This window comes from Globicephala melas, chromosome 15 (assembly GCF_963455315.2).
Source record: "Globicephala melas chromosome 15, mGloMel1.2, whole genome shotgun sequence".
NCBI classification, from domain to species: domain Eukaryota; kingdom Metazoa; phylum Chordata; class Mammalia; order Artiodactyla; family Delphinidae; genus Globicephala; species Globicephala melas.
The window spans coordinates 69,173,660-69,201,305 of record NC_083328.1 but is presented as its reverse complement, the minus strand read 5'-3'; the positions used below and the strand labels follow the sequence as shown (position 1 = coordinate 69,201,305).

Here is a 27,646-nt window from a genome sequence, read left to right as displayed (position 1 = left end):
GCCAGATGATGGAGCAGACATGTGATTTATGGAATACCAGCCCCAGCATCATGAAACAGGGCGTAGAAGGGGTGTTGGAGCCGAGAGACAATGGCTTAATAACTATCCCAAGGTCCTTGGATGGTAGCTGTCATGCTCACCCTTGGCCTGAGGTCCGTGGCCCCCAGCGCATAGGTTGCCTCTTGAACCTGGGCCGTATCTGACTTGTGGCTCCCCATTCACACCCCGGGCTGCTGAACGGTGGCGCCCACAGGACAGGGCTGGTGCACCAGCCCTGGTTTTACCCTGTGTTACGTTCCAGCCAAGTTCACTCATCCGTTCAGTGTGGGGATGTGGAGAGGGACACCTAACCCAACGATGGGAAAGATAAGCATTTGAGAGAAGGCTTTCCCAGAACAACTGAGGTTCAAACAATGAATGGAAGCTGGGAGAAAGGAGGGAGTAGAGAGAGGAGGGAAGGGTGATAACATTCAGTCAACATGTCAGCTCTGCAGAAGTATCTTCCTGACCGTCATACCTACAGGCCCTAATGGCCATTTTTATCCAGCTAACCCCCATCGCTTTCCTTCAGAACACTTACGACAACATGCAGTTTTGTCAGCTCACATGTTGGATTGTCATTATGATTGTTTCACTCTGTGTCCCCCACCAGATTTTAAGCTCCAGGGTGGCAGGGACCGTGTCTGTTCTTGTTAACACTTTGTCCCCAACACTTAGCCTACCATTCCATAGGTGCTCAATAAATATTTCAAGCTAAGCCATGTCCAGGGAAAGAGTAAGGATTTTAGTGTAAAGACAGAGGAAAAATCAAGAAAGATCAAGGAGCTGGTAGCAGGACCTGAAATCAAAGAGTGAAATTTTAGACCCAACTTTCCCTCAACCCCCTAATCTCCCTTCCCTGCTTGATTTTTCTCTAGAGCACTTACTGCCATCTGACATTCTAATTTTTTGATTATCTCATATATTATTTAATCTCCCATGTCCCACGAGAACGTAAGCCCCTTAAGGGCAGAGAGGACTTTTGTTTGGTTCACTCCTACATCTAGTGTAGTGCCTGGTGCGTGGTAGGAACTCAAAAATATTCATTAAGAGAATGAATTTGTCCAGCGCTTGACTTTTGACAAAGGATACTTGCATCACTCTGTTACAACTACTTTAGTTGCTCTTCTCACTTCTTAGGAATAGTGGGAGGGACCATTACTATAGTGTGTAACACTCAGACTGGCTTGACGCGTCACTGCATGGAGTGTGCATTTGCAGTGGGAGGGAGGGGATTCCTGCTCATATGCCATGTCCATTCGTGCAGCAGAATCTTGACGGCCATTTGCTCCTTTTTTCTTGTATCTCGGACTTTAAATGTGCTGACTCCTTTGCCTGGGGCTTAACCTTCCCACTCCCTACTCTCCATTCTCCGTCCCCCCCAAAACTTATACCTTTACCTCGTTAAATCCCATCCATCCTTTGCCCAAGGCCGCCTCCTTCAGGACAGCCTTCTTGGCCTCTAGACTCCACATTACACTATTGGTGATTTACTCTCAAATATTTACCAGTGGAATGTTATGGATGAGTTACGGGTTAAGCTGTAACCCAGTGCTGCCAGCCTTCCCATCAAGACCGTACTGGTTAGGGGAAGTCCCCTGGTATTCCAGTTGAGAAGCCCCTTCTCCAGAGACAACGCTACGTAGCCCAGGTGTTTCTGATACCATGTCTTGATCCACAACCTTCATTTTGCTCATCGGTACACTCAATGCCAGAAATTGATTGTGGTGGTTGAAATCAGGGACCTGTCAACTAGCATAAGTATTGTAAATGGACTCTAATTGGTAAAATTGAAAGTATTCAAAATATGTGGGTTGGCCAAAATATTGTGAAAGCACTTTCCAGATGTACATAACGTAGGAGAACCCAGTAAGGCCTCTAGCTCTTAGCCTTAGGGATGGTATCCAAGCCTTGCTTCCTAAACGGTCCTGTGTCACCTGTTGGTTGAGAAGGATTCCTGGTTACCTGATATGTCTGTAATGGTACTTGATTTGCCCCTCGACCAGGAGTAGGCAAGGTAAAGCCCACAGCCTAGGCTATCTTTTTTTTTTTCCATGGAAAGGCATTTTATTTTAAATATAGCAGTGTGTACATGTCAATCCCAAACTCCCAGTTTATCCCTATTTTTGTAAATGAGCTTTCACAGCATCGCAGCCATGCCCATTTGTCTACACATTTTCTGTGTCTGCCTTTGCATTACAACCGCAGAGACAAATAGCTGAAACAGAGACTGTCCAACCCACAAAGCTTAAAATATTTACTATCTAGACTTTTAACAACAACAACAAAAAGTTTGTCAACTCCTACCTGAGAATACTGTCATAGCTGCCTTAAATGAGCCTACATGCAAGATAGGAGCCAGGTCGCCTAAAAAGACTAAGACAGGTGCTGAGCTTCATTGAGCTTTATGGAATGGATGGTATGACCTGTTTTGTGCCTGCTTGCTCATAAACATTTGTGTAATAAATGCTCATCTGTGTAGTAGAATTTAGCCTGAGACTTGCTTTTATTATAACCTCATAATGCAGTTATGGAGGAATCATTAACCCTCACTCACCTCAGGTTTCTTTGGTGGCTTCTGGTTTCTATGAAAAAGAATGTAAGGTTGTGCACGAGTCATGATTAAATTGGCTCAGATGAGTTTCCAGCGTAAGGCTGTGTCTTTCTGACATGTGCTGCCTGGAAGCCCAGCACTTTCCCTGCAAAAGCTCCTTCAGGCTTCATCATTCCATCCTTCACAATTGTCGTGTCTGCATCCCCCTCTAGAGCATGAATCTCATGAAGGCTAGAACATGTCTGCCTCATTCCCCTGTATCCCTAATGTCTGTCCCATCTCAGAGGTCCAAGACATGTTTGTAGAAAGGAAAGAATAGATAGAGCTATATCTGAACATGCATTAATGGGACCTTGCTGACTCCAAACTACAGTTGGTTAAAAAGCATGAATCCAGCAGTCAGCTGGACTGAGAACCAGGCCAGGGGTCCACAGTCACCTGCAGGACTTCTGTTTTATCTCAGTGGCTCCCCTGCCTTGCCTCCCTTCTGGAGGTGGGAGCTGTATTTAAGGGAATACAGCTGGGTCAAGTACCATCTGGGAGCTTGGTGGACACTATCTCCTTAATTCACCTCGTAGCCCTAAAAGGCAGAAGTACCATCCCCGTGTTACACATGAGAAAAATGAGGCAAAGACGTAGATGGGACAAGTGACTTGCTTTAGGTCCAGGTGATGACAGATCCAGCACTCTTTTTTACCATGTCATGATGCCTCCCTGCTCAAGAGTATTTTTTCAGTGTTGGGTAAGCCAACGGACATGTGAATGACACACCTGCTCTATGACATCGCTGCAAGAGGGTGACAACAGAGTCACCTGATTCTAGTGGTCGGGGTAGGTAGGACCCAGTGACCTTGGATGGTGAGGGTACCAGTATCCCTAAGTGAAGCCTCTGGATTCCTGCCCTTGCCTACCTTCATAAGGATGTCTGTGATAATATTCAACAAATTCCTGTCCACCAAACATCTGTAATAAATTAGAGGAGATGGAAGAAAGGAAGCAAGAGAGTAGGTTTGGATGATGTTGAAAGAAGATGGATTTTATTTTTGTTCCTTTTACCTTTTTTCCCTTCATGTAGCATTTCCATGCAGAAATTGCAAATTAATGGTCACATCGAACTATCTGTCAATGTATTACTACTCCTTCAGTATCAAATTATGTCGGCAATAATGTTTCCAGCTGCTTAGGACTCCATTGCAGTTTAATTTGAAAGGAACTCAAATCGTATCTCCAAATGGATAAAAAATTCATTTTACATACAAGCTAGCCACCTCCACATTTTCAGCCCCATGCCCCAAATTATCTCAATTTAGGTTCAACTTTGAATAGTACGTATGTTACAGCCGACTCCACATGCAAAGATGAATACATAGAAAATTCATGAATTGGAAATCTGCTTTGCTGCTCCTTTTTTTAAATAAGGTGTTCTGCCTTGATTCAGGTCATTAGGAGATTCTACAGCTATTGCCTTTGACAGCAGGAATGGAGGCTGGGTCCATATAAAACAAGAGGCTGGAATTCTAACTTAACCACATGATTACCTTAACAGTTGGAGTATAGAGAGAGCCCTGATTTCACCCCTTCACTTACTGCATTTCCCCTGCAGGATGTTAAGGCCTTGATTCTGGTTTGGTCTTCAGTTATCCCTTGCTTTCTGTATTTACTCATTCTTCATTTATTAATCAGCTATATGTCCAGTTTTAAAAATGAAGAGATCTAGGTGCTCATAGGTTAGCAGGGGAGGTGAGCATGAACCAAACATCCAAACATTAATCTGCAATTTGATAAGGGCTATGGGAGAAGTATTAAAGAAAACGGATGATGATTCATTCTGCCTGGGCAAGAAAGGCTTTTGGAGAAAGTTACAAAGAAAGGGTGGCATTGGAGCCCGGCCTTGAATATATTGAATAGGGATTTGCCAGTGGCAGCCCAAGCAGAGGGAAGATGGAGGTGTAAAAGGATTCAGGATGCAACACTCACTCTGCTTTAGGAATGTAGGGTTCAAAGAGTGGGCAGTGGAAAACGAGGGAGGGAATTTGGAGGTGGAAAGGTACATGTTGCAGGTTGGGCTCTGGTATTAGGTTGAAACTGGTACCTCAGTAAGATCTAACATGGAAAGAAGAGGAGTGGTGAGTGATCAGAAGTTAGGAGGCCCACTCTGTCTTTCCAGAGGCAGCTGCAGAATAAAGAAGCGTCTGAAGATATGAGTTAGTCAGTCACACACACACATATACACTTGTCCCTAACATATGTAAGAACACAAATGGGTCTGGGACAAGATACACACACAGACCTGCAGCCTCTTTCCTTCTCCTTTCACCTGCCTCCATCCCTCCCCACAAAGGTCTCGTCCTCCAAACAGCCACGCTCTGGTCACCCGTTGGGCCTAGGGGTACATACATGGAATATGGTGTGACCTTGGATGGCCAGACCAAGGGAAGAGGTTCACACAAGCCCCAGAAATGAGTTTGGAGCCACTGGGACAGGGAATTCTAGGCTGTCAGGTGTCTGGAGCCTGGTCCAGAATGGGGAGCCCAAGGACCAAGTGGAGACGTTGGCCCATTGCCTCCTGCTTCAGGAGGGGGGCAGAGTCTGCAGATGGCCGGAGTGTGCTCCCCAATTCACAGGACTCAGGACAGGGCCCTCATTGCCAAGTCTAAGGGCATAGAGACAGTGAACCCGGAAGCCAAGCCACTTTACTTGTCCATCAGAGGAAGACTTTCCAGCTTCCCAAGTAAGCCACACTCTCTTCCCACTGTATGCCATCTCAGTGGCCTGTAGGCTGTTACTCAAGAAGGTCATATGGACGGAGTCTTATCTGGAGGCAGAAACCGTAGACTCTAGGCTTGGCCATATTTACATGAGGGATGTAAGTTCAACAAACCAGTCTCCACTGCACACACAAGGCTTTCTCAGCAATTTCTGACTTGTTTGTACCAACCGGAATGTAAAGCTGAGACTCCACCTGCTGTAGGCAATTACCGGAGCAGAAGCTGGGTGTGGCATCTGATGCTTGGGGGGGTTATAGTGAAAGCATGAATGCCTCCATCATACATTTTGAAAAGTAGTTTCCATCATGTAGGATCTTAAGACGTTCTCTTGCTTGAATTGAAAAATAGATAAGTTCACCTTAAAGACTTGGTGACGTGCTAGAGGGGACAGAACAGGGGACTGTGGAGTCAAGGGGGTCCAAGCTCAGTTCTCAAAAACAGGTCACCATCTGTTCATCTCAGTTTAAGCAACATGAACTGGCCCATCAGCAGACTCAGTACCATGTGCTGGGGTTGCTGGACAAACAGCACATGGTCCCTTGCAGCCTGGGAGGAATGATGTATAAAGGAACAAGCAGTTCCTAGAAAGCGTGACGGATGCTGAGTGGGCTGGATAGCTGTGCAAAATGCCGTGGGAGTCCAGAGCTGGGGACTTAGCTGTGTGGCCCTGGGCAAGTCATGTCCCTTCGTTGGCCTCAGTTCCCTACGTCGGACAGTTGTTTTCAGCACGCAACTGCCCAGCCCATAGTTATTGCTTAATAAAGAGCCACTGTCTTGCCCTTTCTTGAATGCGAGTTCTCGAACCTACAGAACACTTTCACCCACGTGTATCTAATCCACAGGGCCACCAGAGGTCTTGTCTTCTGCACTTGAACTGAGATTTCCTTGAACCTCTTAATTCCATAGCTTGAGAAAGCCCAAATCATCTGTCAAGGTGTCAATAAAACATATGGACATATTTTCCAAGTCCCCTTTGCCTCTGGTCCCTTTGTACCCATGCAACATCTTATTTGGCCCAAATGAGGCATGCAGATCTCAGAAGCCCCAGGAAATCAAATCACAGCCAATCATCTTGTGGTATTTTGAGGACCCTGTTGAAGACTAGGAGTCACATGAGAACAGTCCCGTTGGGCTCCACCCAAAAATACACCATCTTGTTCACCCCCATCCTCTCCTATTCAATCCCAGCAGCCAGTGAGTTCATTTTTCTCTTCCTCTAAAGGCTAAGCACAGCCGATCCCAAGGCCCTGGGACTGCAGCGTCTACTCCAAACAAGCTTCTTAAAGCATTTCTCCAAGAAGGGCCTTTCTCTCTAAGAGGAACGCCCACTGCTAGGTAGAGACAATTTTCTCTCTCTTTACAGTTCATTTTATACACATTAACGGCCCTCTGAGATTAGCGCAATAATTTCCACTTTATAGATGAAGAAATGAAGGCTCAGAGATGCAGTGCCCTTGCCCAAGGTCACACAGCTAGTGAGGTAGCATGGTGGGCGGGGCGGGGGGCGGGAAGTACACGGATTGAATCTCTAGCCTGTGCTTAACTACTCCCAGCGAGGAGTCTGACAGAAGAACTTATGGGGAATGCCGATCATAAAAGAAGTTACGTTTCTATCGTAACAAATGCCTAAACCGTATAGAATGAGCTTTACGTATGGGGATTAAAAAAAGAAAAGTTTTGTTTTTTATTATATGTTGTGCACAAACACATCTATTTAATTTGTGTAAAGTGTAAATAGAATATTCATAATAAAATAAACATAGCCAATGTTATATATGGGGGTCTGGGACCAAGATCAGTAGGGAGGGCTGGAATGGGAGACAGCACTAAGGTGAGAAGGCATGATCAGATCTGTTGTTATTTTTAAATTAAAGTATAGCTGATATACAATGTTGTATTAGTTTCTGGTGTACAACAAAGTGATTCAGTTATATATATATATATAATCCTTTTCATATTATTTTCCATTATGGTTTATTATAAGATATTGAATATAGTTCCCTGTGCTACACAGTAGGACCTTGTAGTTTCTATGTATAATAGTGTGCATCTGCTAATACCAAACTCCCAATCCTTCTCTCCCCGGAACCCCCTCCTCCTTGGCAACCACAAGTCTGTTCTCTGTGTCTGTGAGTCTGTTTCATAGGTAAGTTTATTTGTGTCATATTTTAGATTCCACATATAAGTGATATCATATGGTATTTGTCTTTCTCTTTCTGACTTACTTAGCTTAATGTGATAATCTCTGGGTCCATCCATGTAGCTGCAAATGGCATTATTGCTTTCTTTTTTATGGCTGAGGAATATTTCATTGTATATGTATGCTACATCTTCTTTATCCATCCCTCTGTCAATGGACATTTAGGTTGTTTCCATGTCTTGGCTATTGTGAATACTGCTGCTGTGAACATAGGGGTGCATGTATCTTTTTGAATTACAGTTTGTCTGAATATATGCCCAGGAGTGAGATTGCTGGATCAGATCTGTTTTTAGAACGATGCCCCTGGAGGGGCCTGTTTGGAAAAAAGTGGAGAGGAAAGAAGGAAGGGTTGAGGACTGTTGTGGGAGGCTAGGAAAGGATGAGTTGTGTTGTCAATGAAAGGAAGGGAAATTCCAAGGCACTGTCAATGGGTCACAGTGACCTGTTGAGGATGCTGTGTGTTGAGGATGCAATTTGATTTCTAGACTGTGCACCTCAGTGTGGTGAACTAAAGACATGGGGCTGGTTTCTCAAGGGGAGGGGATGTGGCCAGATGAAATGTAAAGAGGTAGATCAGAACTCCAGCATCCTTCTCAATTAGTATTTCCCCAAAGTGCTGTGTGTGCTGTTAGTGGTACCCAACATGGTTTTTGGTGGTACCCTGATGAAAACAACTTTGCATTGTTTTAAATGGTAAACATTTATTTATGGCAAGTGATTCAGGTTTTCCCTTTAAATAGTTGTGTTTTCTTTTAGATGCCTTATTTAAAAAAAGAAGAAGGAGTTTGATTTACAGAAAAATGTTAATTAAATTATACTCTAGGTGACGAAATCAGGAAGGCAGTGGCTGAGTGATTGGGCTGAGTTTGAAGAGCTGTTCTCCCCTGTTTTAGCGGGGCCTCCACCCCACCTTCCTGACAGCCTCCTCAGAGCCCTGTGTCTTGCGTGTGTGTCTTGCAGACCCGGTGCACGGCCCGCAAAACGTGGAGATCGTGGACATCCGAGCCCGGCAGCTGACGCTGCAGTGGGAGCCCTTCGGCTACGCGGTGACCCGCTGCCACAGCTACAACCTCACGGTGCAGTACCAGTACGTGTTCAACCAGCAGCAGTACGAGGCCGAAGAGCTCATTCAGACCTCCTCCCACTACACCCTGCGGGGCCTGCGCCCCTTCATGACCATCCGGCTGCGGCTGCTGCTGTCCAACCCCGAGGGCCGGATGGAGAGTGAGCAGCTGGTGGTGCAGACGGAGGAGGATGGTGAGTGAGGCGGTGCGCATGCTCACTCGGGAACGGGGAATGCCAGACCTGCTCGGGGGGCCATGCCTAGCGCTTAGGAGGTTTTACGTTTCCTGCGTCTTTCATCTCTCTGTTGGTATATCAGCCCCTTTTCTAGGCTCTTCAGTAAAGCACCACACAGGCTATGCAGTGCACAACTCCAAGGGGTGCTGTCCCCCTAGACAATGGCAACTCTGTCGCAGACACACGCTCAAGTTTGACCTTTCCACATCCCCATCTCTCTTCTCACTTTATACCACCTGCTACACCAGCGTTTAACCACACTGATGCCTCCCGAAAGAGAAGCTGTGTATTGATAGTATTGTTGAAGCATGTTGAGTTTGGGAATCAGACGGCTCTGGATTCTGTAAGAATAAGGATCAGAAAATACACTTAAAGAACTTGGCACACACATTGAATGCACCCAGAACCGCATATTCACCTGGGTGTCCTACAGGCATCTTCAGAAGTACCCAGAAACAGGGCTTCCCTGGTGGCCCAGTGGTTGAGAGTCCGCCTGCCGATGCAGGGGACACGGGTTCGTGCCCCGGTCCGGGAAGATCCCACATGCTGCGGAGCGGCTGGGCCCGTGAGCCATGGCCACTGAGCCTGCACGTCCGGAGCCTGTGCTCCGCAATGGGAAAGGCCACAACGGTGAGAGGCCCGCGTACCTCAAAAAAAAAAAAAAAAAAAACCCAGAAACGAACTGTCTCCTCTTCTATACGGACTTCTCTCCCTGTGTTCCTCACGTCAGTGAACTGCATCTACTAAGTCAAGGTAAACACCTGAAGTCAGCCTGGGTGCCTCTATGTCCCCCTCCCCATCCCCCAGCTCCACGCCCACAACGTTCCGATGAGTTTGCCTTCTGCAGTTTATCTTCCAGCATGCCTCTTAAGACTCCAGGAAGAGAGAGCCACGTGTACTTCCCAGAACACATCTCTTTTTCCCGCCCTTGCCTCCTTGCCCATGCTGCTCTGTTTCTCCTGCTCAGAATGACCTCTCCTCCACGTTTGTGGGACGAATTCTATTTATAATCTTTCAAGTCTTTGCTCACGTGCTACTTCCTCCAGAAGCTTTCCCTGAGTGCCCCAGGCCAACTTGGGTGTTCTTCTCAGACCCCTGCTGTATTTTGCATGTAACTCCGCCACGGTGGTTATGTTATTTATGGTAGGACAGGACTTGCTGGTTCTAGGACTTATCTAAGAAACACTTCTCTGTGACCATATTTCAGTTTTCCTTCCAGCCAGACTGCTTCTGGCCTCGAGGGGTGTCTTTAGTTAGTTTCCTGGCATCAGACTCATGTGGATTGATCTGCAAATGATCGATTAAGGAAGGTTTCCCAGGGGAGACTGGGGAGGGAGTGGGGGAAGCAGGACAGTGAAGGGGAGGAAGCCCAGGTACAGCTTCAGGCCAAATCCAGGGGGCTGTGACCTGGGCCTGCAGGAGAACTCTATAGGGCAGGTTATATATCACAATCGTTTCAGATCACGGCTGCCAGCCAATGGTTAGGTCTGGAATGGGGATGGAGGATTGGGAAGTAAATTCTCAGGAACTTTTGGCTTTCTACACATGCAGACAAAACACCAAAGGGCACAAAAATGGCATAAAGTGATTAGAAGTGATTAGTGATTAGTGATTAGTGATCCGGGCAGAACTCTATCATTGTTACTACATGAGGCAAATCCTCACACTTGACTCAAAGCAGAGCCTCTTCCATGGCGGTCCTGCCTAGTACTCTTATTTCATATAAGCAAGTCGAAGGACCCCTGAGTGATGGTCCCTGGTGGGATCCAGACCCACACCCTCAGCTGCAGAGTCCCACAAGGAGATAGAGGAAGGAGCTCCAGCCTCTCACCTTGTCTCCCAATTCTCATATCACCCCGTCCCATCCTAGACCTGGAAGTTTTATCAAACCTGCCTTCACGACAAACCCTTCCTGATCCCCTTTAAATTCATCCTCACAGCCACTCTGTTCACAGCCCCTGTAGACTGTGCTTCTAGGTAGCAGTAGCAGTGGGGACTCAGCCTCTGTCACCTTGTTCCCCCATCTTCCTATCTTGTAATGAACCTCAGTCTTCTGTGGGTACAGCTCTCCCCAAGATCAGCTTCTCCAGAAGTTCTGAGTGCCCAGTTTCCTATGAGCCTGTTGCCATCCATCCTCCAACAGAGAGGGTCAGACATCTCATCTTGGCTTCATTTTGCAGCCCAGGACATGTGGCCCTGGATTTAGCTTTTGATCCAGGAGTTTCCCAAGATCTGGCTCCATTGTTTCAAAAATGTACAGCCCCTTCCTCCAGCAGGTAGAATAATGCCCTCTTTGAGAAGGCAGACTCTGGAGCCAGATACGCCTGGAGCAAGTTGCTTAACCTCTCAGTGCCTCGGTTTCTCATCTATAAAAAGGAGATAGTAATAGTACCTACCTTACAGGTTGTTGTGCTCATTAGAAAGGATGGTGTATATAGAAATTGGAATCATGCTCATCAGATTGTAAGTTTTCATTAAATGTAGCTGCTACATTTGCACTAAAAAAAAAAAAAAAAAAAAAATCTTGACAAAGAATCCTCTAGCACAACCAACCCAGAAAGCACCCACCCATCTCTGCAGAGCTATAGACGTCCACTGTAACTGGTTGTAGATTATGACATCGACTTTCAAGGAGTGGCGATGTGGTCAGTGCCTGGTTGGAGAAGCAGAGTTGGGGCAAGTAGGGGGGTTTAGTGACAAGTGTTCATGAGGGACCTGGTTGTTAGACAGGGAGGAGCCACTGTTGAGAAGCAGCATGAAGATTCAGGATGCAGAAGATGAACAGGAGGGTTTGGCCCAGGAACAGCTCAGGGCATTTTTTTGCCAAGATGCTCTGCCCACCTTGGGCTGCTTTTTGAGGGTTACCTCCATGTGCAACAGCAAATCCCAAATCCCATCCTTAAGGCATGCCTCAGCCTCTCCCTTTCTTCGTCTTGTCATCAGGAAAAGAAAAAATCACAAGGCCTTTATCAAAACAAATTGAGAGCAGCAAAGCTTTGAAATTAAATTTTAATCAAACACCGTTAATATCACATCCATTCCTGCTCTACCGAGATGTGTGGCCATTATCACAGTAAACACACCAACATTAAGACACCAGGCCTCCATCCTGTAGCCCTCCTGAGGCCCCACCTCAGGAACCACCGGGCTGCAGGAAAGTCTCAGAAGAGCACAGTGCCCTCTGCATGCCGGGATTAGGTTCCATTTCTCCTAAAGAGGGGAGAGGCACCATCTCTGTTTGCTGGGAGCTCATTCACCTCAAGGTCGAGCTGGGGGTGGAGCTCAGCTCTAGTCCATGAACCGAAACCCCCTTTGGGGAACCAAGGAGCAGCCTTGCAGATTGAGCTGACTGGACTCACGCTGCTTTCATCTGTGCTACAAAATTGTCTTCTGGGGAATATACGGAATTAGTAATTTCATCACCCCGGTGCTTTCGTGAGCGTGTGAAGTAATCCACCACTGGTGAGAGGAGGTCATGGCCACTGAGCCCTGTTGCTTCATCTGGGAGGTCATCGTTAATAGGAGACTAAACAGGTTCTTTATTTTTCCCCTTTTCTTCACAAATGTCTCATACAAAACCGTGACTCATTTATTAGGTGGTTACTTCTCTGCCTTCAACCAGACCACAGCCAAGACTGTGAAATGGAATCTAGACACTCACAGGCATGTTATATTTTATACAATGACTCATACCCAAGACCTTACTTTGAAATGTTTCAAAACCATAGAAAAATTGAAAGAATAGTACAAACGAGATCTGTAAACCCTTCACTAGATTCAGCATTTCTGAACACCTCGCTGTCTATTTTTTTATATATATATATATATATGATACCTAGGTATGAGATATTTGATATGGAAATATATATAAACATACATAGAATATTTTTAACTCTTTGAAAGTAAGTGGCAGAAATCATGATACCTGACCCCTAAATTCTTTAGCATACATGACATGACCTAAGGATAAGGCCATTCTCCTCCATACGCACAGTACCATAGAACATCTAAGAAATTCAGCATTAATTTTCAAATAATCAAATAGATAACCCACATTCATATTTCCAATAATATTAAACCTGATTTTATGTGACAAACCAGAATATGAGACATGTTTGGCAAAAATGCTATACGGGTTGGTGATGTATATTTCTCACTGTATCATGTCAAGAGGTACATAATGTCAGGGAGCCCCCTCTACTGATGTTGCTGCATTGGTCCCTTAGATAAGATGGGGACCATCCAGTCCCTCCACAGTAAATGCAGCACCTTTTCTCTTCGTAAATTAGCTCACTTGTGCAGTGATGCTTTGAGATCCTTGAGGATCCTATTCCCCAAGAACTTTTTTTAAAATTTTATTGAAGTATAGTTGATTTACAATGTTGTGTTCATTTCTTCTGTACAGCAAAGTGACTCAGTTTTACACACACACACACACACACACACACACACATATATATATATATATATTCTTTTTCATATTTGTTTCCATTATGGTTTGTCACAGGATATTGAATATAACAATAGTTCCCTGTGCTATACAGTAGGACCTTGTTTATCCATCCTATATATAACAGTTTGCCTCGGCTAATCTCAAACTACCAGTCTTTCTCTCCTCTACCCCCTTTCCCCCTTGGCAACCACAAGTCTGTTCTCTATATTTGTGAGTCTGTTTTTGTTTCATAGATATGTTGATTTGTCTCATATTTTAGATTCCACATATAAGTGATGTCATATGGTATTTGTCTTTCTCTTTCTGACTTACTTTGCTTAGTATGATAATCTCTAGGTCCATCCATGTTGTAGCAGATGGCATAATTTCATCCTTTTTGATAGCTGAGTAGTAATCCATTTGTGTGTGTGTGTGTATCACATCTTCTTTATCCATTTGTCTGTTGATGGACACTTAGGTTGTTTCCATATCTTGACTATTGTAAATAGTGCTGCTATGAACGTTGGAGTGCATGTATCTTTTCAGATTAGAGTTTTGTCTGGGTATACGCCCAGGAGTGGGATTGCTGGATCATATGGCAACTCTCTTTTTAGTTTTTTTGAGGAACCTCCATACTGTTTTCCATAGTGGCTGCACCAATTTACATTCCCACCAACAGCATAGGAGGGTTCCCTTTTCTCCACACCCTCTCCAGCATTTGTTATTTGTAAACTTTTTTAGTGACAGCCATTCTGACTAGTGCGAGGTGGTACCTCATGGTAGTTTTGATTTGCATTTCTCCAATAATTAGTGACGTTAAGCATCTTTTCATGTGCCTATTGGCCATCTGTATGTCTTCTTTGGAGAAATGTCTGTTTAAGTCTTCTGCCCATTTTTTGATTGGGTTGTTTGCTTTTTTTGTTGTTGAGTTGTATGAGCTGTTTGTATATTTTAAAAATTAAGCCCTTGCTGGTCACATCATTTGCAAATATTTTCTCCCATTCTATGGATTGTCTTTTCATTTTGTTTATGTTTCCTTTGCTGTGCAAAAGCCTGTAAGCTTGATTAGGTCCCATTTGTTTTTTTGTTTGTTTTTTTAAGAGTTTTTTGATGTGGACTATTTTTAAAGTCTATTGAATTTGTTACAACATTGCTTCTGGTTTTTTTTCTGTTTTTTTGGGTTTTGGCCACGAGGAATGTGGGATCTTAGCTCCATGACAAGGGATCAAAACCGCACCCCCTGCATTGGAAGGTGAAGTCTTAACCACTGGACCACCAGGGAAGTCCCAGGCCCCACTTGTTTTTGTTTGTTTGTTTTTGTTTTTATTTCTACTGCCTTGGGAGACTCACCTAAGAAAACATTGGTACGATTTATGTCAGATAATGTTTTGCCTACGATCTCTTCTAGGAGTTTTATGGTGTCATATCTTATGTTTAAGTCTTTAAGCCACTTTGAGTTAATTTTTGGTGTGAGGGTGTCTTCTAACTTCATTGATTTACGTGCAGCTGTCCAACTTTCCCAACACTACTTGCTGAAGATACTTTTTCCCATTTAATATTCTTGCCTCCTGTGTCAAAGATTAATTGACTGTAAGTGCATAGGTTTATTTCTGGGCTCTCTATTCTGTTCCATTGATCCGTATGTCTGTTTTTGTGCCAGTACCACACTGTTTTGATTACTGCAGCTTTGTAGTACTGTCTGAAGTCTGGGAGGGTTATGCCTCCTGCTTTGTTCTTTTTTCTCAAGATTGCTTTGGCAATTCCGGGTCTCCCCAAGAACTTTTAACCCAATGGTTTTAACACTCCTTGATAATCCTCTCCTGAATCAGTTATTATGCTGATATTTACAAAAGGGTGCTCTAAATCTAGCATTCCCTCTACATGTATTAATTTGCATTGTTCTTTATAAAAGAGCTTTTCTCTCCTCATCCCCCTCCCCATTTGTTTTCCCTATTGACTCGTGGGTCATTTTTTCTTCCTCAGTGTATTAAACTCCATTACTATCATTATTCTTTTCAATGCTCAAACTGTCTTAAATATGGCTGGGGGGGTCCCTTCAGATTGGCTCCTAGGTCCTTTGGACATGCTCTTATTAGTCTTCCTTGCTTCTAGTGTGACAGAATATTCCAGACTCTCCTTGTAATGTCTCTGCCCCAGACCTGGAGTTAACCAGTTATCTGAGGATATCTGGTTGTTTTCAGAGACGCATCTTAGTTGTGCTCGATGGGGTGTTACTGCCTCTAGGCTCTCCAAGAAGGTAGAGCTGGGGAATATAATTTTATCTGTTTTAAATCATGAACTCACACTAATTCAAATCCAACACCTCAGGATTCTTCTGCACTTGCCCTCAATCCATATATATCTATCTCCCTCCTCCCACAGTGAAAACCCCAGCATTCACATATTTTTTTCATTTGCTCCATGCTGCAATACACACAAAGTAGTCTCAGAATTACAATACCAGTCCTCCTAACAAACAAGAAAACTACTAAATTAGGTTAAAGATTTTCTTTTTAGTTTTTCTCTCCTTGAGTAGTCACGATACCATATCCAAAAGTTCATTCTTTTCTCTGGATGGTTATATTATCAATTTGATACCCTACTAGGTTCATTTACTTCAATTTTAAGGTCTGCCTTCCCCCCATCCTTTTTTGTTCAATGTCATTGTTTCTAACATCAAAACAGTTTCTTGGTTCAAAAGTCAAAACTGTATAAAAAGGTACACTCAGAGAATTGCCAGCATCTCTCTTTCACACTGTTCTTACCTGCACCTGGAAGGTAACCATTTGTATTTATTTCAGATACATCTTTCCTATAGTTCGTTTTGCAAAAAAGTAAAAATTATCTTTATTTCTCTTATTTTTATGTAAAAGATAGCATAGTAGGTATACTCTGCATCTTGTGTTTTTGTTCACTTAATATATCCTTGAAATCAGTCCATGTCGGTTTGTACAGATTTGTGTCATTCTTTTTTATAGCTGTGTGGGACTTCGTTATGTGGATATACCATGGTTAATTCAAGTAGGGTCCTGTGGACACTTGGTTGTTCCCATTTTTTCCTATGACAAATAATACTGTATCCAGTATTGTACATATGTTGTTTGGTATTGTGGAGATGTATTTTCATGAGAAGTTCCTGAAAGTTGGATTACTGGGGTCAGTGCGTAAATGGATATGCATTTTTGTTAGATGATGACAGATACTCCTCCACAGAGGTCCTTATTATTTTACATTTTCATCAGCAATGTAGATTTGTTTAATCTTAACACCAAACATGAAAAAGCAAACTATCATTTTTCTTATTTTGCAGTAAGGAATGTAGATTCCCATATAATTTATAATAATTGTATAAAATCGAATTGATTATTAATCATATAGTATATAATATATTAACATAATATGCTTAATCACATTTAATATATCCTTAATCACATACAATACATATATTATTGCATTTAGTATAAGACATGTACTTTCATCATAGAGAAGAATGATATTTTAGGAATGAGTGCTTGTATTTTATGTGCGTTTCTAACAAGGTTAATTATCTGGTTTCTCAGGTCACATGAAGCTAGAAGGAGACTACATGTTGCTAGGGACGTGTACTTGGACAGTGACAAGATGCAGTAACAAGAGGCTGCATGTTGCTAGGGATGTGTACTTGTACAGTAACAAGATGCAGTAACAAGAGGCTGCGTGTTGCTAGGGATGTGTACTTGTACAGTAACAAGATGCAGCACATAAAATCTGGAAAAGAGGACAGTGAGAAGAAAAGTATAAAAAGCGATAACAACAAGGCAATAACTGGTGAAATCCGTAGTCATTTAGTTAAGGATAAAAAGCTATACACATCTTAGTAAGTGCCGAGCCGTCATTTAATTAGGGCTCAGTACATCGTTAATCTTTGCAGAGCTGACCTTGAGCTATCATAAAGGATAAGGAGACGTGCAGTTACAGGTTTTGAATGTCCATTATGAGCTAGGTGTTGAGCTGATATTCTTCATTCATACAGTCTGTTGCCAAATACTGTGATGTAGATGCTACTGATACTGGGTGGAAGAGGAATCTGAGGCTCAGATAGTTTAAGGAACCTGTCTAAGGCTACTTAAGTAACAAATGGCAGAGCCAATAAGTAGATCCCAAAATCTTATCTGTGCTTTTCCCCCAACCCTATCTAAGATACAATCCTATTCCTGGCCAGTATCTCCCTAAACACTCTCTCTGTTTTATCCTTTTCTGTAGTACTTATCATTACCTGAAATACTGTGTGTGTGTGTGTGTGTGTGTGTGTGTGTGTGTGTGTGTGTGTGTGTGTGTGTGTGTGTGTGTGTGTGTGTGTGTGTGTGTGTGTGTGTGATTGTCTGCCTGGCACCTAGTAGATGCTCATTAACTATTTGTTAAATGAACGAATAGCTAATATCGAAACCCATGCCTCTTTCATTATATCACGGGGCCCTGCTTATATATGCTAAGAAGGTAAAGACGTGTATAACATATTTTATTTACACTCAAAACCAGCTGATACTGGCTTGATAGAGCTAATCATTAGCCTCTCTTCTAACCTCTGAACCCAGTGATATCACATTCACTGCTTAAAATCAACCACGGTGGAGATATTTATACCATGGAAATCAGGAAACATACTGAGTTTTTATTTTGTTTTGTTTTCCTGGAGAACTGGCTGTGAAACATTTACTAATACACCACTGTATAGTTCCATTAAAAAGGTATGTTGGACACCTTAAGATATAAAAATTTATCCAGAAAAAAATTATCTTTCCTCCAGCAAGACTGGAAATTACAAAGTGGATTGAAATTGTTTAAATCTATCTTGTCTCTATAAGACAGACTCCTCTGAACCATTTTCAAATTATTTCAACTTTTAAGTTAGTTCTGAGCCTCTATAATGAACAACAACCAACTAACCAACAAATATGGCACCTGGAATGGAGAGGCAAAAAATAAATAAATTAAAAAAAAAACCTAGACAAGATGATAGGAAGGAAAACTTGTGCTGGCTGTGCAGGGCTCTGTGCTTTCACAAAAACTGACTTGTTACTTCTCACAACTACCCTCAAAGTTCACCATTAGCCCCACTTTTCAGATACAAAGATGGAGGGGAAGAAAGAAGAGGAAAGGATAAGACAGGAGAAGAGAGGAGAAAACTTCCCTTGATAACACTCTGTCCTCCTTTATGTTGAAATGAAAATTTCCCTTAAATTACCACCTGAGTGTTAGGCACAAGAAAACATCTGTTTTAATTACAGTGAATTTACATGAACCTACTGACAAGAAGCACAGTTAAAATTAGCAATTTTAGTGTGCTTTTTTTTTTAAAGAGAATGAAATTATAAAGTAATTAACCTTTGTTGTAGAACTCTATCAAAGGGATGGAAAGTTCCGTGCTATTAGATAGAAAAAGAAATGAAATTGTGGGGAGGGAATACATGGATCCACTAAAGAATTATGGAGGAAAAAAAGAAGGGTAAAGCAACTTAGAAGATTAGACAAAACAGGAATCTTTCCTCAAGAAGTCTTTTCACAGTGAGTAAGACGGGGAAGAAAAAGACCTAGTTGAATCAAAATAAAGTACAGTTAGCCCTCTGTATCCGTGGGTTCCATGTCTGTGGGTTCCGTATCTGCATATTGATTTCGAAATCAATGCACGGTTGGTTAAATCCTCCCACGAGGAACCCCCAGTGTGGAAGGTCAACTGCACTGCGCCGTTTTATGTAAAGAATTTAGCTTCAGTGGATTTTGTTATTTTGCTATCCTGGATCCAATTCCTGCGGACACCGAGGGTCGACTGTAAGTTGGCTTCATGGGAAAGGACTTCTTGACTTGTGGAGTGGTAGTGTGATGTGGTCAAAAGAGCCTCTGCCTGGGGCCGAGATGTGCTGATTTTTCCACTAGTAGGTGACTTTCGTGTGACTGTCTTTCAGCTTTTCTAAACCCACATGTCTACCAGGTGATGGAAGAAAGGGGTGATTCAGAAAACACTCTGGAGTCGGAGGGATCTGGGCTGTATCTAGGCTCCATCCACTACTTGGTTGTGTAACCTTGATTAAATTCCTTGCATTCTGTACATTTCAGTGTCCCCATCTGTAAAATGGGGATGGTCATCCCACCAGTTTCTAGACGGTGTCCTACTTGAAAGTCTATACGTAAAGCATTTAATTTCCTCTCTGCCAAGAACTATATTAAGTGGTGTGTGGCCAGTACCAGAATCGGCAGACTGCTTTTTAACTGAAGGTGTGTGACTTGGAAAAACCAAACCAGTGATCTACGCAAGATTTCTGTTAGTTATGGGCAGGGGACCATCTTAAAATTACCTATAATACCTCTGTAATCCCAATTGCAAACATCTTACTCCGACCGTAGAAATGAATGGGTGTGGCAGTGTTCCAGTAGAATTTTATTTACAGAACAAGCAGCTGGTTGCATTTGGCAGTGGCCATAGCTTGTTGACCCTTGGTCCACACTCATTCTGCTAATTATTTCCTCCAATCCTTTGGCTTTAAAATCTATCCCTATGCTAATGATTTCTCCAGTTGACGTCTCCAAGCCAGACCTCTCCCCTGCCCTCCGGAGTCATTTATCCAAATTATCCAGTCATTTATCCTGTTAGACCTATCCACCTGCATTGCTAGTCAGCCACTGGAGTTAAACACGTCCACAGCTGGCCTGATCATCCTTCAGCCGCCACCCAACTCATACGGATTCTCCTCATGCTCTTCTCCACCTCAGTTAATGGCAACTCCATTTTATCAATGGCTCAAGTCAGAAACCTTGATTCCTCACTTTTGTCACATTTAAAGCCCTGGATTGCAAACTCCAGGGAAACTCCAGGGAACACACCTGTTCTCTATGATTGGTGCCCCCTTGCTTTGTGCAAAACATCCCTGTTCACTCCCCACATCCCATCCATAAGCACATTCTCTTGACTCGTCCTTCAGTACATAGCAAGACCTTGATCATTTTTTACAGCCTCTACTGCTAGCTCTTTGGTCCAAGCCACTGCAGTCTCCAACCTGTATTATTAGAGTGGCCTCCACAATGGCCTTTCAGCTTTAGCCCTGGCCCCTACTCTGTTTTCTCAACACAGCGGCCAGAAGGATCTTATTAAACCATGAGGCAAATCACAGCATCACCCCTCTGTGCATAACCTTCCAGTGGTTTCTCGTGTTACTGAAATTAAAAGCACTAGTCCTTAGGATGGCTCACGAGGTCCTATGTGACCACACTGGTGCGGAAAACTTGGCCTCTGTGCACTGGTGCCAAATCGAATCTCAAAGTTTTGGGTGAAGTAGAAAAGACTAGCTTTACTAGCTTTACTGCTTTGCCAGGCAAAGGGGAACACAGCGGGCTCATGCCCTCCAAAATCTGTGTCCGCCAATCCAGGAGGATTTGGTGAGGAGTTTTATAGCAGTAGTTCAAGGGTGGAGTTGCTGATAACATTAGGGTGTCTGCAGGGCCTGCACTCCTTTAATCTGATTTCAGGTAGTCTCCTCCTAATGAGCCTTTCTGGTTCCTTTAATTTGGCCTCAGGTGGTCTCTTGTTGAGGTTATCAAACTGTGATCTTCTTTGGAATGAAGAATGCTAACATCTTACACGTGCTGGGGGTTTTAGTTCGTAAAGAGCTCAAAGATATTGTTCCGTGCGTCCCTTGAGGCAGAACCAGGACCCTGCCCCAAGGCTGCACTGTTGTTTCTGGGCTGCTCCTCCCTTGTCTCTGTCTGCATCCTCTCCCTTCCCTGATTTGAAGCTGCCCTTTTGAACTCAGGGCAGGTCAGGGAGGCTAGACTCTGTTCCCTACAAACGAGGAACAGGGGGCACAGAAAGGCTTCTGTGCCCATGAGCCCCACAGGGTCCTGCCTGTATTTTTGTTGTTTTGTTTTGTTTTGTTTTGTTTGCGGTACGCGGGCCTCTCACTATTGTGGCCTCTCCCGTTGCGGAGCACAGGCTCCGGACGCGCAGGCTCAGTGGCCATGGCTCACGGGCCCAGCCGCTCCGAGGCATGTGGGATCCTCCCGGACCAGGGCATGAACCCACGTCCCCTGCATCGGCAGGCAGACTCTCAAGCACTGCGCCACCAGGGAAGCCCCCTGCCTGGTTTTAATACTACCACTTTTATGGTTGCCTCTCTGACCTCATCTTCTTCTATGTCTGCCTTACTACATAAATCCAGTCACTGTTCTCCTCAAATGTGCCAGGTGTGTCCCTGCCTCAGGACATTTGCACTTGCCATTCCTTCTGACTAGAACAATCTTCCCACAAAAAAACAGGGCTTGTTTCTTCACCTTCTTCATGTCTTCGCTCAAATGTCACCTTTCAGGTGACTCTTCCTCAACCTTTCTATTATAAACTGGACTTTTCTAACACCAGACTCCTTGTCCCTCTTCCCTGCTCTGTGTATCTCCCTAGGATTTATCATTTGACATGCTGCCTATTTCACTCTACATTTAATTATCTCTTCTCCCACTTGCATGTATACCAAGGAGACAATGATGGTTTGTTTCTATTTTTGTTTACTGGTACTTCCAACCACTTAGAACAGTGCCAGGTAGATAGTAGGCATGTGATAAAGATATTATTGAATGAATGAATCATGAGAATCTCCTCAAAGGCAAAATAGATTTTTAAATAATTTACCATAGAAATCAGAAGAAAATTTTAGAAAGCTGTTAAATGTGCTCAGTAAAGCTACGAGAAGATACGGCTTCTATGATTAGCAGTACGACACTATTCAGAGACTATAGATAGATGGAAGGACACCAAAGGAAATAGTAACAATTCTGATTCTGCAGAAGAATCAAATTGGTGATCTCCAGGCTGCACTAGAGCAGTTCTCAGAGAATGTGATGGGACCAGGGGGAGGAGCAAACACAGAGTGTCAGTCACCACAATAGCTATGAAGGAGGTACTATTTTAATCCTCATTTTAAAGTAAGGAAACTGAGTCACAGAGAGGTTAAGCGACTTGCCTCAGGTTGTACAACAAATAAGTGGTGAGAACGGGACAGAAACCCAGGCAGTCTGGCTCAGTCCATGGTGTTAGTACTACGTTACAGGTCTGCATGATGAAAATGAGAGTTTTGACTCAAGATGGTCATCTGATCGTTCTTCTTAAACTACCTTCCCAAAGGAATAGAAAAATGCCTTTCATTCTGCCCTGAGGAATTAATGCAGAGCAGTGTTGGGGGAGGGGGACCTACATGGAGAAAAGATGACTGAGCTGTGACTTCACCGAAAGAAACCACCCCCTCCACTGCCACCCAGTCCCTTGGGGCACAAGAAGAAGGAACTTCTAAGCCCAATTGCATAAATACCCTCAAACTCTGCCCAAGGCTAAAGGCGAGGGTGGGCTGTGGAGCTGATAGGAGTGGGGGGGGGGTCAGGGGTTCAGGAGATCTTAATGTTGAGGCATCTTTATATGCCAGTCCACAGAGCAGAGGATGAGAGCCCTTGGTCCAAGCCTGCAATGTGGTAAATCAGGAAAGCAGAGGGATTTGAGGAAAGAGTATCTTTGGGTTGAGACATTCCAGTTAAAGGTAGGGGGAGTGCTCCAGGTAACTTCAGGCTGCTCCTTCAAAAACCAAAGTAAGTCCTCTTTTTGAAAAGAAGCTTCCTGTTGTGTGGTCATTTCTTTTCCCTAACCTTCCCCCACCAACCCTCACCTCCAAGCAAGCGGACCCCTTATCTGGCCAAGTAATGACGGGCATATCTAAATTTTCCCTTTCCCTCTGGGTTAAAAATATTTAAAACAGGGGCTCATATAATCACTAGCAGAACGTATCTCAGCCCACCAAACTAGACTGGCCTGTTCCAGCTCTTGTAAGGTTGCATAAAGAAAGGTTACTGGACAGATGGAAAAATGCTTTCATTCTTATTAAAGAGGAACAGTCTTTTAATGCAAAGCAAATGTCCCTTAAGAATTACAGCAAGAAACAAGATTTAAAAACACAGTAAAATCCACATTCTTAACAGAATGTATAAATAAATGCTGGGTTAGAACATGTTCATGGAATGGAAATTAGTGATGTAAAGAAAGAGGTTAGTTCTCCCAGACTGGGCTTTGTAAAAGAGTTTAGCACTGTTTATTATATTTATTATTTTTATTTAATAATGAACCCCATAGTGCTTAGGGATGTGTGTTTAAGGAAGAAAAACTATAATGAAAACCAAGGTCATGATTATTAGGAAGTTAAGAGAGCCCTTACCTTTTGCGGGTATGAAGTTGTCTGTTGATAAATTAATGAGATGTGTATTTGTTTTATATGCTTGTATACTGGTTCTTTCACAGTAAAAAAGATAAAATGTGGATATTAAATATCCTTTTAGACCAGTAAATTTGACGTTTATGGGCTATGAAAAAATTCCTAGCAAAATATAAATGTAAAAACTTGACTAAAGGGGGAAAATGTATATAATTCTCAAATAGAGAAATAGAATCAGTAGTTTAAACTTTTCCAACAAAAACACACCAGTCCTAGATGGTCTTACAGGTGAAATCAGACAAATACTCAAGGCACTGGCAATCCCAGTCTTGCATCGATACTTTTAGAGAGAAGAAGAAGAAGGAACACTCTTCTCCTCATTTTAGGATACCAATTTATCCTTAATATCAAAACCAGACAAGCTTATTATGAGAAAAAGGACAATTAGATGCAAATCCCCCAAACAAAATATTAACAAAGAATCCAGCACTGTATACAACTAGGAAAAAAAATGGTTTATTTTAGGAAATTAATATTTGTTCAACATTAACAAATACTGCAATTCACTACTTTAGCAAAGTAAGAGAGGGCAAAAACATATCATTACTACAGTAGGTACAGAAAAAGCTTCAGTTAAAGCTCAGCATGACTTAAAAAGAAAATATCCTTGTATACCAGGAATAAAAAAGACCTTCTTACCCTGATAAAGGGTAACTATAAGAAACTTACAGACACCACACCCAAGGATGAAATAATGAAATCATTTCCTTTAAAGTTGGAAAGCACACAGATGCTTATCATTACCTCCACTAAATATTGTATTGGTGGCTTTGGTAGAAGACAAGAAAATTAAATAAATAGTTAAAAGATTGGAAAAGAACAAAATTATCATTAACTGCAGATGCTATGATTATTTATTAGATAACCCAAAGAAATTTACACACAATTCATTAGAATTAATAGGAGAATATAGCATGTTTGACAAAGAACTCAACATTAGAAAATCAATTGCATTTCCATTCACCTAAAAAGTATGTGTTTTTTTTAAGATACTATTTATGATACCAATAAAAATATATGTTTTTTAGGAATAAACCTAACAAAAAGATTTCAAGATATATAGTATATGTAAATGTATAAAGCACTGAAGGACATTAAAGAAGACCTAAGTAAGAAAACCCAATTTATAAAGCCATAATATATAAAGACATTTATGGTCTCCCAATTGATCTATATTTCATGCGACTTCAAAAGAAAAATGAGACTTTTGTTTTGAAAATTTACAAGCTAGTCCTAAAATGTATATGCAAGGAGAAAAGACAAGAATAGTAAGACAGACCCGAACACAAAATGCATATTTGCAGGCCTTGCTCTACCAGCTACAAAACTTACAAATCTTTGTTAATTTAGAAGACACGGTATTTCTGATTCAAAAAGATACGTGCACCCCAATGTTATAGCAGCATTATTTACAATTGCCAAGGTATGGAAGCAACCTAAGTGTCCACCAACAGATGAATGGATAAAGAAGATGTAGTGTATACACACAATGGAATACTATTTAGCCATAAAAAAGAATGAAATAATGCCATTTGCAGCAGCATGGATGGACTTGGAGGGCATTATGCTAAGTGAAAGACAGACAAAGACAAATACTGTATGATATCACTTATATATGGAATCTAAAAAATACAACAAACTAGTGAGTGAAACAAAAAAGAAGCAGGCTCACAGATATAGAGAACAAATTAGTGGTTACCAGTGGGGAGAGGGAATGGGGAGGGGCAATATCAGGGTAAGGGGAGAAAGGGGTTATTATGGGATTATATGAAATCATGTGTGTTAAACTTTTGAAAATTGTGAAGCACTATAGAATTTAAAGAATCATTCAATTAATAAAAAAGGCATGATATTGACACAGGAATAGTCTAATACAACAATTGAAAAAAATAGAACGTAGAAATAGACCCATACGTACGTGGGAATGTGATGGAAGGCAGAGGGAGCATATGGCAGATCAGTTAAGTAAATAAAAATGTGTTTTCATTAAGTAGTGCTAGGATAGAGAGGAAGAATTGAAATTAGATCCCTACCTCACGCTTTATGTGAAAACACAATTACAGATGAGTTGAAGACATTTTATAAAAGGTATGACTTTAAAACTGAAGAAAGTTTAAGGGAATATTCTTAGGACTTCAGGGTAGAGAAAGTATTTCTTAAATAAGAATATTTTATTTGGATTTATTATTTTTGTTTGCATTTATCTGATCCTGAGATGAGGATTCAAATGCAAGTAGTTTATTTAGGAGATGGTCCAGGACACACTGGTAAGTAGAGAGAAGTGAATCAGGGAAGGGAAGGAAGCCAATAAAATGTGCATTATCAAGAAAATTACCATGGGAATCACTGGGTTTTAGAGCAGTGCCGTTCCACCTATAATCCAGAGACCAGCACTGACTCATGAACTCTTTCAGGTCCTTGACAAGATAATTACAGAAAAAGAGGTTAAGTATTTTAAAGGAGGAGCTTGCATTTTCTATGTTTTTATATTTCACTTTTACTTTTTGATTTTACTTTCCTATTCTTTTTAAAAATTTTATGATAGTATCGGTCCAGTGGGTTGAAAATAATATTAAGAAAATTAATAATAGTAATAATGATAACAATAACAAGGGTTTCAGTATTTGAGGTAGTTTGAGAAATATTACTAGAACATATCTCAGAGTTAACCCAACCAATGGTGAAGAGACCAGAATATTCATACATTAACTTCCTTTCGTTGCTTGAAGAATGTTTTGGGGACGTTAACTCTGGCACTCTTTGCTTACCCTGTGTGGAGACCAAGTTTGCTTCCACAGCCTTTAGGTAGAGTAGCAAGTGTTTTGCAGTGAGCCTCAGTATATGGCCAGTAAGCACCAACAGCATCTCCTGCTATTTTTTTTCCAGCTTTGTTGAGGTATATTTGATAAATAAAATTGTATATATTTAAGATCTACAACATGATGATTTGATATAGGTATACATTGTGAAATGATTACCACCATCAAGTCACTAAAGTTTCTTTTCCCCATACAAAAAAAAGAAAACCCGATAAATTTGACCACAGCAAAATTAAGAATTGATCTTTGTCCAAAGGTAACATAAAGGGATAGGGAAGACAAAAACCAAGAGAAGATTTTTATAACACACATAGCCAATAAAAGGACCCATAGCAAGGATATGCAAAGAACCTCTACAAGTCAATAAGAAGAAGACAGTAATGTCCAAAAAACACTAAAAGATGCTCATCCTCTTTAGAAAACAGACAAAAACAATTAAAATCTCAATGATCTATCATTTCACACTTACCAGATGGTCTAGAATATAAAAACCTTACAATACCAAGTGTTTGTAAGGATGTAGAGACGTAGGAGCTTTCAGAACGTTGTTGGAGGGAGTGTACGTTGCTGCCAACACTTTGGAAAATCATTTGGCATTACTCAGGAGAGCTGAAGACAGATATTGCCCTTAGTCTACCTATCCTATTTCTCGGTATACCTTAGTGAAATCATACATATTTTCAACCAAATGTACAGAAACATTCATAGGAGCAATGCTGTAAGATAGCCCCATCGGGAAATAGTCTTAATGTCTGCCTATAGTAAGAAATAAGAAATGTAGCAAATAAATAAGACTCTATTCATAAAATTTAGATGAATGAAATACAACTGCGTGCATTAGTGGGGATGAATCTCAAAACAGCATTGAGTGGCAAATGCAAATCATGCAATACAAACACTCAGCTTTATGTATATAAAGGAAACCAGGAAAAACTAAATGATATTTTGTCTTGAGATAGATGTATATACTTATACCTCCAAATAAAGAGAATGATTAACATAAAATTCAGGATAATATGCATTTTTTTTGTTCATGGGGCGGAGAGTAGGAGTCAAGAGTGAAGGCACAAAGGATGGTCCAATGATACAGTGATGGTTTATTTCTTAGATTGGATAGTGGGTACCTGCATGTTCATTTCATAATTATTATTTAAATATACATGCGTTACACATAATTTTGTCGTATGTTTCACAAGAGAAACTCCTTAATGTAATGCAAAAATAATATGAACAAAAGTAATAAAATCCTAGGAATACA

The 27,646-nt window shown here is 41.9% G+C and overlaps 1 protein-coding gene across 16 annotated transcripts in view; it reads left to right on the top strand.

The window, feature by feature from the left end:
- The window catches only part of PTPRT (protein tyrosine phosphatase receptor type T), a 1,174,296-nt gene that overhangs the window by 742,720 nt on the left and 403,930 nt on the right, over positions 1–27,646 (top strand). For all 16 annotated transcript variants that reach the window (XM_060285697.1, XM_060285704.1, XM_060285700.1 and 13 more), the window contains exon 8: positions 8,522–8,818. In XM_060285697.1, coding sequence (XP_060141680.1) covers positions 8,522–8,818 — 297 coding nt within the window. The remainder of the gene's footprint in view (positions 1–8,521; positions 8,819–27,646) is intronic.